Raw genomic sequence first — 15,030 nt, 5'->3', positions numbered from 1 at the left:
TGATTTTGTAAAAAGGAATATCAATTCCACAGTAGAGACTTTTACTGAAGTTTTCAGACAAGACTCTACACCAAGAAACAGGTCAATATGATACCTGATCTAAAAAAAAAGAGAAGGAAAGCTAAAATAAAGTTGTGTAAAGATGACAGCTGGCAAGTTTCTTCATGAATCTGGGCACCTTGTTATAACTGCCATAACAGTTTTCCACATTAATTCATTGCCAAATCATATTTCATAATATATTAATCCACTCAAATGTAATTAAAAGTGAGGTATATTATATCAAGTAACTCAACAGCTGTGACAGGTTCATGTATCACCTCATCCATACAAATCACCTATACTGTCAGCATATGTTGAGAAGGCCAACAAAAGATTTAAAGCTTGGTATTTCTGATATTTTACTCTCTCTTCCCCCCGCTTCCACAAACAATTTTCTACCCTCTTTTTTAGGTTTAGGGGGGAAGAAGATGGATTAAAAACCAAAAGTATTTTAGAGAGACTTAACACCAACAGGACAAATCCTAAACCCAACACATAAGGAAGGATTTCTGCGAGCGTTACCGAAGATAAACTGCCCCCTCTAGTGGCACAGAACCCTCGGCTGTTTCCAAAAGCATTAGGGTGGGCAGCAGCATCCCTTTGGTGACCCCAGAATTCATGTCTGTCTCCCTGCAAGCTGAACTATCAATGACACACGGTTGCATAGTAATTGTGCTTGAGGTCGAGTCCCTCAGCTTTTGTACTGAAGTACTGTGATACACAGTGACTAACATGGGGTAACCCCCTCACCCCCAAACACAAGGAAAAGCCTCTACAACTTTCCTGTGACGTGCTTCAATCCCTTTGACATCCTCTAGCTCTCTAACATACATAGACTACTTCTAAATCCCTATTGCAGATTCTTCTCTTTTCAAAGCATCACAGGCACTGTGTAATCCCAAAACATCCCTACTATGACTCCAAGATTGACCCTTCCACTTAAAATATCTATTTATATTGCCTAAGCAAAACCAGAAAATACACACGCACCACCTCCTGCCAGATGTTACAGGTAAATCTAAACTCCATCAGTCACCAAAATAGCTGTCCTCAAATTTAAGAGTCCCCCTCTCCCTTGTGAAAAATAGCGAGTAGGCAGGTAAGAACGAAATACCTAAATGAATCCCTCTCAGCTAACTTGCAGCAGAGCAACACATCTATTCTCCCTTCTGACCAGCACATCAAAAACTGACTGAAGAGAAAGCAAGCTCATATCTACCTTCTTCCTCTTCCTCACTTCATGGCCCTGATCTCTGTAAAAAGAAAGCTTATGAAATCAGAAATACAATGCAGATGCCACATTTCTTACTCTCTCCTTCAACTAATTTTCAGACGTGTCCCATCACGGCCGGAACTGCTGAAAAAAAAGCAGTTTATAAAACTGTACAATGAGCAAGCAGTCAGTCAAAGCTGCACTAAAACAAGTGTTCTGAAGCATTGCTTACAGACTCAGTGGTACTACTGAACTCCAAATAATATTTTTAAAACTCACAATGACTATATTTTAGTCCCCTATTCATACAAGCTAGTCAAGCTACCAGAATTTTGCTAACAGCCCCTAGTTTAGTAAAACTAAATATTTTAGTTTTAAAATTTTAGTAAAATATTAGTAAGAAACTCCCAACTCCTCTGTCAACACTTACTCTACACAGTGAAGATGGACTCTGTATTAAAGCATTCCTACTTCAATATCAAGACAACTTAAATCACACCCCACCATTTGCTGCAGCTACCTTAAACGTATTGTCCTAAAAAAATTTTGATGTGGAACCACAGTAAAAAAAAAAAAAAAAAAATCAGCCTAGGCAACAGCATACACAAATCTATACTTGGCTAATATGACCTTCGGTTAAAGCCATTCAGTCCAATTCTGAGAATTAAAAATAGAAACAACTCTTGTAAAAGGACCATACAAAAGGTCAGGAAAAAGATTCCCATTTTTCTCAGAGTTTATATTTTTTTTTGTTGTTCTCAGAAGGAGAAGAAATATATGCAACATTAAGGCCTCACCAACCTTACTATGTCCGAGTTTCCCTAGCAGTCCTGCAGGACTTGAAGGAGTTGAAGGGGATTGGCTGGGTTAGGGAAGGTGGGGAAACATCTGCAGGACATCCCTTGACCCACAAATGCACAGTTCCCTTGCAAAACACCCACGCAAACTGAAGACACTCCTGTTCCCCCATCTTTGTTATTCCCGCTGCAGAATAGCAGACTTGCCACTGAAAACAAGTGTGTTAATTGATGTTCATTGCTCATCTGATTCCCTACAACAGGGGCATGGCTTGGTTTGATCACCACTTCAGTTGGTGATCTTCTAACTAATCTGCTAATTCTACATGGAAACAGGTTGAGCTGTGGGACAGTACCCTCCACCCTTCATGAGCTACATTCAGAAGCCAGTTGGGGCCGGGAAGGGGGTAGATATTTCCAGCTGAGTTCTGAAAACAGTGCATATATGCACAAACTTAACAGCTTTAGTGCTTATAAATTCCTGTTAGATAAAAGAAGTGTACAAAAAATGAAAAGATAAATTTAGAAGGCTGCTACAGTCAAAGTGAATTGAAAGCAGGAAAAAAAAAAATTGTGATCTTTCATACTTTAGCTCTTAAAATAGAAGTTAAGCACGATGCCATGCCTGTAAACCAATGCCAGTCTTAGAGCTGTACTTATCTCTCTAGATAACTAAGACTCAAGGACTAAACATCAAGCCAAGTCAGGGTAACAGGCTCAGTTACCTTTGGAGATAAGGCATTCATTAGTGAACAAAATTTATATTTTTATTAACAACAACTACAGAAGTGATCTCTGAGAAACTGAAGGACAGCTGACAGTCAGATAAATCACCTTGATATTACTAGATGAAGAATGCCCAAAAAGGTCTTCTTTACTACTAGGGAAGACAATATAAAAGCTGCTGACATTTTAAAGACTGAAAGATTAATTACTTTAAGTAGGAGGATTTTGGCACTGAATAGTAATATGTGCAGACTAACTTTGTATTTGACTCAAAAACATTAGGACAATATCAAGACAACACCTTAATTATAAGGGCACTGTACCTAAGTTTATAACCAAACCAGCAACAATTACCCTAGTGGTAAGTTGTCTTGCTCATTTCCTAGAACTGGCATTTCTTTTAAATATGGAAGTCGAGTTAAACATCAGAGAAGTTTAATTAAGTATCTAACAACTCATCTGTAAGTTAAATTAGAAAATTTAGCTTGAAGGACTGAAAGTGCTCCCAAGTTCAACAATGTGCAATCTGTTGTGTTCACATGGTCCAAGAAGAAGAGTACATAGTATTAGAAAAGTTCCAAAGGTCTCTCCTGAAAACAACGTGACACTGACCTACGGGAGTTTTTCCCTGGTCAAGTATCCAGTGACATTCAAGATGACAAGATCAATGGCAAAAGCATGTTCAACCTCTATCATTACACCCAACAACATATAAATCATCTCAGGAGCTAATGCAGTGTGTACCACAAAACACCAAAGAAGGGTTTCTGTTACAGCTAATTCATGTAAATCTTGAGTTTTATTGAATTTTCTGTACTGAACAAAATTTAATAAAGAACTAGTTTAATAAAATTAGTTCAACCCTCCATTTAGGAAGTGACTATGCTGTAAACATACCAATAACAAACACACAATTAACTAATATACAATATACCTAAAATAAAAAGCTGAAAGAGCATTTAACTACTTCAAATGAAATATCTCACATCAAATGGTTTAATAAGTATCTATTGAGCAAATAAAGCTTGTGTACTCAGTACAACTTGTACTGTCCAAAATACAGACCTGTATGTGATTTAACTTGTGTTTCACCTCTCAGCATGCTAATACTTTAAACACTTCTAGCTTATAGCATCCAAAATGGGTTAATCATAGTTACGCTGTCCATAAGTGTTCTATCATTAGAGAGTGTGGTCTGCATAAAACCAATCTCATCTACTCTTCAAAGGCAACTGCTGTTGCGTGTCTTTTGCCTGGAGCTCAAGCAGTTTTAATGTCACAGGTACATTACCATGATGTACTAACTTAGGTTAAATGTCTTTTTCCATTCTCTGAAAGAATATGGGACATTCGGTTAGTAATTCTATCACTAAGGCTTTTAGAAAAAAATCTTTTCCAGAGGAATTAAATCCTTGTTACCAGAATACATTTTTACTGTGACCTTACTGAGAAACATCTGAACTTTTAACATGGGAAAACCTGACAGCTGCAGATATTAATTCATCTGAAACAGGTACATTATCTTACATGAGGATAAACTGTATAAGTCTTTTGGATATATCATTAAATAATGCAAAGTAATGCTAATGTAATAATGGAAACAGACAATTATGTGCAAGAGCCTGAAGTTTAAAATAGTAAGAAAAAAACCCAGTGTTTGTCTTCTATCTAAGCATGCAGATGAACACAAATGGGACCAAAATCCCCACTATCTACCCTGAAAGTAAGAAATGTGAAAGTAATGCCACAAATCTGTATCTAATTTAGAAATTAACATGGGCATTTAGGATGAACATTTAAATGGGGTATTTAAATCGCATTAGTACTAAGAGCAGTTAATAAAAGAATTTTTAAACGAAATTAATGAAAAGATTTTTAAATCTCTTTTTTCAACAATTAATTTTCAAACAAACTTTGCAATTTACAGCAGACAATACTAAAGAGCAAAAGCTAACATTTTTGCTTCAGGTATTTAACAATAAGATATGTATATACATTTAAAAGTATATAGGGAACATGCATGTATATCACCATAAAAAAAGCTTACAGTTCTTTGTGCTTCTCCTCTGCCAAAATCTGGTCATTTGGCTTCAGCCCATACCTTGGAAAGAAAAAGAAAAAACACAAAGCAGTTACTCACATGAGAATATAGCCATAAAATGTAGTTCTACAGCTTCAAATTAATAAACTATGCATTTGTTGATTCAGATACCTCAGGTATTGCAAAGACACCCACAAAGCTTTCTAGAAGATTATTACACGTTTCTCAAAGTAAATTTAACATCACACAAAATTTTGCTTTATATCATGGCTTCAAACTCTACTGGATACTTTGGCTGACTATCTACCAGAAATCACTGCACTTCATACCATGAACTATACCTCGATCTTACCATTTGAATCTGACAAAACATGAAAGTGAGGATTACAGACAATAGAAACACTAAATGTGGCCATAGTGTTTCTCCCTGTACCAAATAAAACTATTAAAATAAACACCAAAATAATTCTGAAGAAGAAAATATACTTTAACAACAGGCTATTTAGGAAAACTTCTGCAGTCCATACAAGCAACTTCTGATAAAAGTAAGTGCTTGAGAGAAAGCAACTTTCTTCGCTAGCTTAACCTAATAGTTAATTTAACGGAATAGGTTGCCAACACTGCCTGATCAGAGGGAAAAAAGAGTGCAGTCTCTGCCAGGACAGCCTACTGCTAGCCATGCTGCAGCCTGCACTGTCACTCACTTTGGAAAACGTTTACAGAGTGACCTCACTTTTGTTCTGCCTCAGAGCAAAATCTTCTGACATCTCAAAATATTCCATTATTGCTATAGTATTCTCTGGGGTTTGGGTTTTTTCTCTTGGATTTGGTGGGTTGCTTGGTTGATAAGACAGTCATTCATAATGTAAGCAGCTAAAAGTCAAGGGTCCATTGAACAACTCTGCTAACAGCTATCTGCTCCCACTGCAGAAGGTTCCCACTGTCCCTTTGCCCTGTGGTTTTGTTCCTTGCTCCAGACAACTGCAAAACCACAAAATATTCCTCCTGCGGAAAGATTCTGGTCACCAACAACTACACTCAAGCTACCTTGCAAAATGATTTTTGTTTATAATAAACAGGCAAAATACCCTTTTTCTATTCCTTACAGCATTTTCTGATGATACACTCTGAATAAAATGCAAGCACCGATGCCGGACACATTCTCAAGCTCACTAGTGCTCACTACATTCAGATGTACAAGACACTGAGTGGCTGATTTTACTTGTTTACAAATGCAGAGACTGCCCCGGGTTATTTGCTACAGTATCATGCTGACTTGAATCCATTTATCCACTTTGCGGCCAAAGCCCTGGTGCAGACACTCCTAATCAGGATACAGTGGAGTTCATCCATGATCTCCTTCCAAGTGCAGGGCTCACATTTGACTCAGGGTAAGCAGACTGTACTGTACAGATTCAGGTCACTTGTTTTAATTGCCCAGTCTTCTTTGTACTTTACCATCCTGTCAGTCTTTATTACAAATTTTAACTGCTATGATCTTACAGTTACTTTCAACTTAATGTTTTCAGAAATCAACAGTATCAGGCTCTTTTTCTTTAACAAAAAAGGGTCTAGCCCAATACCAGTCTCTTCATAATGCTGCTACACCTCCCTGATATCTTCATGTGTCTTGTCTTACTAAGCATTTCACTGATAGCAAACACTCATATATTCAGAGAAAACACAAGGAGTTACCAGGAAATTCTAAAAGGAACATCTTTCAGAAGTGAAATGACACTACCTCTTCTTATGAAACTTGCAATCTGACAGAAGGTGAAATCAGGCCTTTGTCCAAAGGATTTATCTGGCATAGACAGATACACTAATATGCAATCCAGTTTGCAAATGGAGATCATTTAGTCCATTAACAAATATACCCACAGAAAGCCACAGACATTCTTCACTAAAAATTAAGCTGCATGCTTTTCCTCTACCAATAGTCAGACTACTTCAGCTTCTCCTGAATACAATTTTCTCTGCTGAGAATATAGAAATAAAATCTACCTTTGCGCTTTTCAAAGCTTCCAGAATCCTTGTTACTACACTTTTTTTTAACCACAATTTCACCTCCACAGTTATTTAGAGGGGAAAAACCCAAACAAATAAAACCTGTCACTACTTATTCAGCTTAGTAAGTCAGCTACTACAGAAACCATGTAACATAAGGGGAATGTTACTCAAGAGATGTGTGATTTTGGGCTATGTTACTGACATACCACGGAGGGGCTAGGAGGGACACAGTGGCTACCCCTAAGGTTTGCAGAATGGATCCTTCAGTGAACCTTAGCTACACAATCTTTTTCACCACCACCACCACCTGCTTGTACTATGAAAACCATTTCTTAAAAAATATTCTTCCTTGATCCCTAAAGACATTGCTTTGATAGCAAGTTGTCAAAGAAAACTTCTCACAAAGCGACATGCTTATAGAGCTCAAACTTTTATCAGTACTTTATGCATTAAGATGTATATTGTATTTCATACATAGCTGCTGAACTATTTAATAAATTTAAATGTGCAACTATAACAGTGAGCAGTTTACACAGTATTTTCCCAACATGTGCCTCATAGGCAAGATTAATAAGCACCAGTTGGGTCTTCCTAACTGATGAAGGTTAGACTTGTTAGAATTTCTCTTAAAAAACTTTAAGGAGCTAACAATACTAAGTGCAAAATTGAAGCTAAAGATAAGCAGTCAAAAAATTTAAAATAAGGACATCTAAACCCTCTAAGCAACCAGAACAACAAATTGTGAATGTATTATAGATTTAATTGCCTGGTATTAAACTAGTGAGTAGAAGAGAAGCATATATGCTATGGAAGTGAGCAAAGGAGTGATCGCAACTTCACTTTTTTCTACTCTGAAATTCTAAGTTCAACACATCCTAGAGCATTAAATAATTATTATTCTTTTCAACTATCCATCCAGTAGCAAACTGTGATAGCTTCAAAATTTTACTAGTCTCTTCAGCACTGCTTGAACTCCCATTTAATAAAAGGGGGCTTAAGAGTAAAAACATGCAAAAGGGTCTATAGCCCAACTGTAGGTAAGTGTCAAAACACACCGCAGTACCTTTCAAAAATGATATATTTAAGCCCTTTGATTTGTCCTTCACAAACATTTAATCTACTGGAAGAGTAGCCACTGTTCCAGACACTCCCTTCAGAACAGCAGTTGTCCATGAAGCTGGGCAGCAAAGGGTCAGGCCTCCAGGAATTATCACAGTGCACAGCTGCCCCTGTGCACGGAGCTGCGCAGCTGCCGGTGCCGATACGTATGCACACCCGGCCTCTGAGCATCACAGCTGATGGCTTCTGACAGCCCCACAGTCACTGCACCTTGGGCAAAACTTCCAGTTCTCAGAGCAGCTTCTTCCCCAAACTCAGTTGCTTATGAAGTTTCTTAAGCCACAGCAGCTTGGTTTAACCTCTAGATGTCATTGTACCATGGTCACTCCAACATACCCTATTTAATCAAAGATTAGGTGTCCTAGCTGCAAATAGGTGCTAACAGAAATCATAATTCTATCATCCATCTCTAATGAAGTTTAAATTAAAAGTTTCACAGTGCTATACATCACTATTTTCAGTTTCAACGTAATTTTTTTACACAGTATTCTTTCTGACCTTACAAAAAGACATGTTTATACATTTAACTTACCAGGACAAATGAGCAATCTCATGCCCCTATATTTCACCAAGAAACAAAGGCCCAACTAATTATAAATTCACAACTATATAAATCTTAAATATTTTTCCTTTCCACAAGCCTGGAAATAAAGTAACAGACCCAGACTAAAACATTATTGCAGGCATTCTGCAGACATGGTATTGGGGAGTCAGATGGCGTCAAGGAAATTTGCTCTAAGTATTTGCTAAATACACTCTATGAAAAAAAATGCCAAGGCCACTTGGAAGAGATTTATTCCAACAGCTAGAGGTACGACGCTGACCAATACATTCTATTTGGTTACAGTGCTAAAAAAAGGTGGTATATTCTTTGCTTCTTCATGTACATGACATGGTTAGCATTCACCTGCAAGTTTATCATCTCACTTTCAATTTTTGCAGAAACGTATAATTTTTATTAAATGCCTGCTTTTCATTTTTTAAGCATACCAGAACTTCCAAGTTCAACTTGTGCAACACATTTTAAAAATCCTTTTGAAATAGTACTCCTACAACTTCAGGATTTTTTATTTCCCAGCTCCTAATATAAGAGAGAATGAAAATTAATGTACTTGGACAGTAGTCAGCATTTTTACAATAATGTTTTTAATGTAACAAACAGCCATAAGGCACAGTTCCCTTCAGGCAGCATCCAATTTCACAAAGCCTTAACCAAATTAAAAAGAAAACACAGCCTGCATTAAATATGCACTGCTAATAAACTCCAAACATACATCAAGTTCAGATCCGCTCTATCAAGAATTTACTGAAAAGATGGTAAAATTCACCTGTTCTAAAGTCCAAATTAAAACTGGTGATGAGCAAACAGGTTTCAAAAACAGCAACAGATCTTCATAGCTTGAAGATTAAGTCACCTTTCAAAATTTCTGACTTGAATCCATCAATCTAAGCAAAACCTTCTATAGAAAAAATAAGTAATAATTGCACAGATATCAAAATGAAAATCAGCACACACATATACATGCTGCTTGAGCCAGAAGAGCCAAGATGAAATGCAGACTACCCACAAGGATGTACAAAAAAACTGCAGAAGTATGAGAGCAGTATTTTGATCACTATTTTCAAGAATACTTGTGATGAACAAGACACTAGAGATTAAAGTATTTTTTGGGATTAACCATCAATGTGAGCAGTCAGCAAAAAAAAACTATAGTAAAACTATTTCCGTAATACAAAGCTGGGGCAGTAAAGCATTCCCAGAAGCCCTAAATATTTATCTGCACAGACATTCCTCTGCTTTGCTTGATGTACAAATAAATACAAACTTCTTGCCTCAGTACATGGCTCTGACTAACCTTACTCACCTTTAAATGCATTTGGGCTTTGGCATTCCATAAGCTTATTGCATTTGACATGCTTTGCTGCACTTACTGCTTTAAGTATTCCCCAGATCGATTAAAAATTCAATACATGAAAGGGCAGATCTCCAACATGTTCTTTGAACTTTGCAGAAAAGTCATCAAAAAAGAGGAACAGAGTGTGATTTCTCCATCAGACACCTAAAGTGCATTGGTTGCATTTAACTGGACAAGACAAGTAGATTTTATTTATACTAGGCTATGCTTCATCAATAAAAGAAGAAACCTTTTAAGACAAAGCTCTGCTGAAGCATTTCTTCATAGATTTTCAAAAACGTCATTAAGGAACTTTAAGGATTTCCCTGTAGTCTTATTGTATCTTAGATTAATCTAAAGAAGGTTGCATAAGAATGATTCAGCAATCCTGCTGCTTCAACTTTCAAGTGATGTTAACGATACCTTCACTAGTCTGAAAAAAAAAAAAGGTAACAGTCCTTTTTCTTTTACTTTTTCTTAATGATTAATCTTGTCATAACTAGAACAAGGCATATTTGGGACATTGTGTTCACGTGTCCTCTTTCAGAGTATATTGACTGATTTCTGTGCAGTTCTCACATACCACGAGATCTTTCAGGTCAGAAACACAGCCATGTGTGAACCTGCTACAACAGTGCATCCTCGTGAGCATTTACAGGCCAATGCATACAGTAAGCCCAGCTCACAAAATATTTCCAACGCATCAGATTTACGGGGGCTGGGTACAGAAGGTCAGTCTGTTACTCAAGTTCCATCTGCAATTGATCAGACCTAATAAGTAATGCTGCCATAAGTGCTAACTCCATTTCTTCTGACTTGATCTATACAGAGATCAAAAACCAGTAAGGAAACTGTTTTTCCTACAGTAGTAAAATAGCACTTGAAGTATTTCTGCATTTTTGACAAGGCTACAGCTGCTTAGAAATTTCAGTTAAGTCTAATGTAGCCTTACTCTTCCCATTAGCCCAATAATCTTTCCCATGCACACAAATACAGTGTGAGGGACATAACTTGTATGTGTTTGGATCATTACTTTGAGCTAAGCCAGATTCTCGGGCTGTGAATTTTCTAAATCCAGACCAAAAAAAATCCACAACCCAGACCACACCTGGTATGTAAATTTAGCAGCCCAATTCATCATAGACGAGATGACACCAGCTAAACCAAATTAAAGTTTTCTGTAACTGGCAGATACAAGGACCTTAGTCCAAATATTTAAGACATGTTTTTTCCTTCCCTCCATTAAAAAACAAACCAACCAAACAAAACAAAACAAAACAAAAACCAAAAAAACCAAACAAACCAAAACCAAACCCAAACAGTAAAGGCCTTTGATTCATACTCTGAAAGTCTTGGTGTCTTGCCTGACTTGCACTATTTTTACTCCACCAGTTTAATATGTTTACTTTTTAATTTTTTTCCTGTAAATTCCATTGTTGCCTGGTTTCCCAGTTTCACCATCTGAAATGCACCACACTGTTGGTTCCCTCAAAATTTCTCCCCCTCTTTAACCTCCCTCCTATTCCATAACAGGGCAGCTGGTCCTCCCTATCTGTTCACATTCCTTCTTGGCCTCAACTTGACAGCAGAACAGAGACCTTTTCTACACTAATTTCTGGGTTTAGTGACAGCTCATCATTATTCACTGTTACTTAAGGATGATCTTGTAACAGGTTAGACCATTTTAGAAAAATTCCTTACTGAATAGATTCTACTTTGCTGACAAATATAAAAGTCCAGATTGTCATCCCTGAAAAACTGAAATATTAAAGGTAGACTGTACGATAGCAATACAACCCCAAAGAAAGCCTGTTTCCAGAACAAAATCCTAAGTTTTGCAATGGCCCACTTATACCAACAGAAGAGGAAATTGCCTAAAACACCTTTTAGATATTCCTTTAGGAAAATATTAAACTGTGAGAGAATGCATAAATCAGATTGACTTCCATGACATGGATCAGTGCTAGACCCAACACTATGCCACACATCCATGAGTGATCTGGCGTTAAGCACAGAAGCTATGAAATGGAAACTCCATCAACTGATGAAATCCACAGATGACAGCAGACTGGCAAGGGTATGTCATGACAACGGAACACACTAGCAGACAGTAAGACTTCAAAATACAAATACATGCGAAGCTAAATAGGTAAATTAAAAGCATAAAAACATGGGCAGGGGTAAAGGCATCCCACAGAGTAGTAACTTGGAGAGAGGAGAAATAAGGTCTTATGAACTGCAACTAACTCAACCTGAGCTTCCAACTCACATCAAGCATTTCAGACAGCAATGTGATACTACAATACAGAAATAGGAATGAGCAAACAAACAGAACAAAAATTAGCAAAAAGACCCCAGAGTGAGCTTTCAGCCTCACTAATTATTTCATTTTATTCAATTTTCAAACAGAAAAATTTGTAGCCAAAGTGTTCAGTTTCCGAAGAAGAAATGTAGGTAGGAGTAAAGCACACACTAGTGCTAGTGGGAAGAAGACTTGAGAAAACAGCAACAGAAGGTTAAGATACTTCTATCTTAACCTTCTAAAAAATGCAGAAAATAAATTATGTCAGAGAAAGTAAATTACTTCATAGTTAATAAGAAATAAATTACTTCGTAGTTACCAATGACAAATAATCAAATTTGGTTTGGGAAAGAGCACGTACATTGACTGGCAGAGAATTACACTGCTGAACTAAACTAAAGCATCTGCTTAGGGAAAAAAATAACTGCAACTCAAATCACAGATACTGGGCATTTCATTTAAAAAAAAAAAAAAATTCCAGAGTTTAAACCTTGCTATGGGACTAGATATGTCAGGGCTGAGAGAATGAAGAACCATCTTGGAGAAGCCATGATGCAAATTTCTAGTGTTTTCCTTTTTACTCAGTTCCTGTCTACTATTATGACTGGAGTCTTATTTGGCTGCCTCACTTCCTATACAAATCTCTCTTTTTCAGAAAAAAAATTTGAATTTCTGAGTGAAAGGAATCACAAAAATATTAGCAGAAAAAAAATTTTTACCACATTACTTATTATGAAAGATGGATTTAAATATCAACACAGAATTAACTTAAAATTACACTACTGAAACCTAAAAGAAAAAAGAAATACAGTTTCTCATGGCATAAATTAAAGCACTTTGTTTCCCCCATTTATTGCATGGATATGATCGCTAATTTAAATATTAAAATTACTAAAAATTACTGTACTAAAAGTACAGTTTTTTCTGATATTTTTTTCTTTCATCCTTGCTCAATATTTTCCTAGTTGTTTCCAAATTATTCCGCGTAATAAGGTAAGACGCCCCACTGATAACATGGTTGGAAATCAGGACTTTAATCAGCTATTAATATTGTAAGACAGATTTAAAGGGCTTTTGAAATTGAAGTCAAAACAATAATAGGTTTAAATGATTAAAAGGGATTAAGAAAGCCAGGAAAGTTCAAAGCCTGTTAATCACCAGACTGCAAAAAACTATGATCATTTAATAGGGTCAGCCCTATCACTCTGGACTTAAGCATAGAGAAGTGGCCTTGTCAAAACAGTTTCCTTAACTACAAACTAGGGAGCTAAAAATTTAAGACAGCTAAACACTTGCTGTATATAGATATAGAAAAATGATCTTCGGTCAACATTTTTAAAATATCTGAATATAAGCATCTTTTTAAAAGCTGTACACACTCTGCATTTTTTTTTTTAATTGGTACTCTGAATTCTAGACCCATTGTACCAGTAGAAATACACTTTGCTGATCTCTAGTAACTTTATCAGGGGATAAAACATCAATTCGATTTGTGCAGAACTATAGGTATTCTCCTCATAGACTGAACTCTAACATACTCCATTAATACTATCCCTTTGAGCTTTGAATATTTAACCATTTCTTTAGTTTTACCAGTCTTTTTGCATTCTGTTCTGAAATGATCATCTAATATTTACACACATATTTTCTTCAACCAGAAATAAACATTCATTTGCAGCTTAATTCATTTTGATTATAAACACAAAGCAGTTTCCATAATCATGCATTAAAGTTTTATTTGCATAAAACTTACTGAAAAACACCAACTGAAGTACCACGTACATAATCCAGACTGAAAGGTTCCTGTTCTTTTCCTAGTCACCCACAATTACTTGCTATTATCACGTTAAAATTTATTGTTCAGACCAACTCGTACCAGTTCTACAACAGATCCTGTCACCACTAAGTATGGAAAATCCCCAAACACTTCCCCTGCCCCATAAGGAGCTCTGCTTTGAGAATTTTGTATTTATTTATATATATATGCGCATATATATCATTCAGAGAAGGCACAGTAGTGTGGTTCTGCATGTGACCCTCAGATTTATATATTATTTTACTGATTTCACCTAAATAAAGTCTCCCTGTTTGCCATATATGAATAGCACTGCCAGCTACTCAATTTATACTTGAAAACAAACCCTTCATCGCCTTCTCAGGAGAAGGCAGACTTACAGTGCTATCAGGATGAACTTCAATAGGCTCTACATCAACAATAAAATACAGGTTAATACTTTGGACACTAACAAAGGCAGGAACATCACACTGCTGCAAACATAAGACCATGTTGGGTTCCATTAGCACGAAGTACATTTCATAGCTGAATTACAACTCTGTCTCCATACTAGATCTGTTCTATCTCTAAAAGAACAAATGAAAACAGAATCTCTAAAATACAATTATTTTAGCAGCTCTAGTACAAAAAAATAAATGCCACACTAATAAAAATTAATTAAGACAGAGCAAAAGACATCTGTTCACCAGTGAAGACCTCACAAATCACCAAGTCAGACCAGAAGCAACAAAATCCTCCAAAAGGAAGGAACTGAAAGTTCTAAGGTTGTATTAAATCTTGATTGATATTAAACGTCTAACTGTCTTCAAAATGCTAAGAATTGACCTTGTCATCATTCACAGGGAGACACAGAAAAAGACTGGTGTGTCATATTTAATAAAAGCCACATTGTTCCATTTAGAAATGATAAGAAAACTAACAGCAAGTCTTACATATCAGTTAAAAACACTCTTATTTCTTTTAAAAATATAGTTTAAAATGTATTCCATTTTCCTATTAGACAGTTTTATCAATGTGTTTCTGTTTGCTAGGCTGAAGTACTAATTTCATATTATTACTGCAACCAAAATGAGTCTCAGTGCTGTCTAAA

At 36.3% G+C, this 15,030-nt stretch overlaps 1 protein-coding gene across 2 annotated transcripts in view; it reads right to left on the bottom strand.

Moving 5' to 3' along the window:
* The window catches only part of ADK (adenosine kinase), a 272,419-nt gene that overhangs the window by 233,146 nt on the left and 24,243 nt on the right, over positions 1-15,030 (bottom strand). For both annotated transcript variants that reach the window (XM_039553809.1, XM_039553810.1), the window contains exon 3: positions 4,826-4,879. In XM_039553809.1, coding sequence (XP_039409743.1) covers positions 4,826-4,879 — 54 coding nt within the window. The remainder of the gene's footprint in view (positions 1-4,825; positions 4,880-15,030) is intronic.

Source organism: Corvus cornix, chromosome 6 (genome assembly GCF_000738735.6).
Source record: "Corvus cornix cornix isolate S_Up_H32 chromosome 6, ASM73873v5, whole genome shotgun sequence".
Taxonomy (NCBI): domain Eukaryota; kingdom Metazoa; phylum Chordata; class Aves; order Passeriformes; family Corvidae; genus Corvus; species Corvus cornix.
The sequence above is the reverse complement of the archived record's forward strand: the minus strand, read 5'-3'. Positions and strand labels throughout refer to the sequence as shown.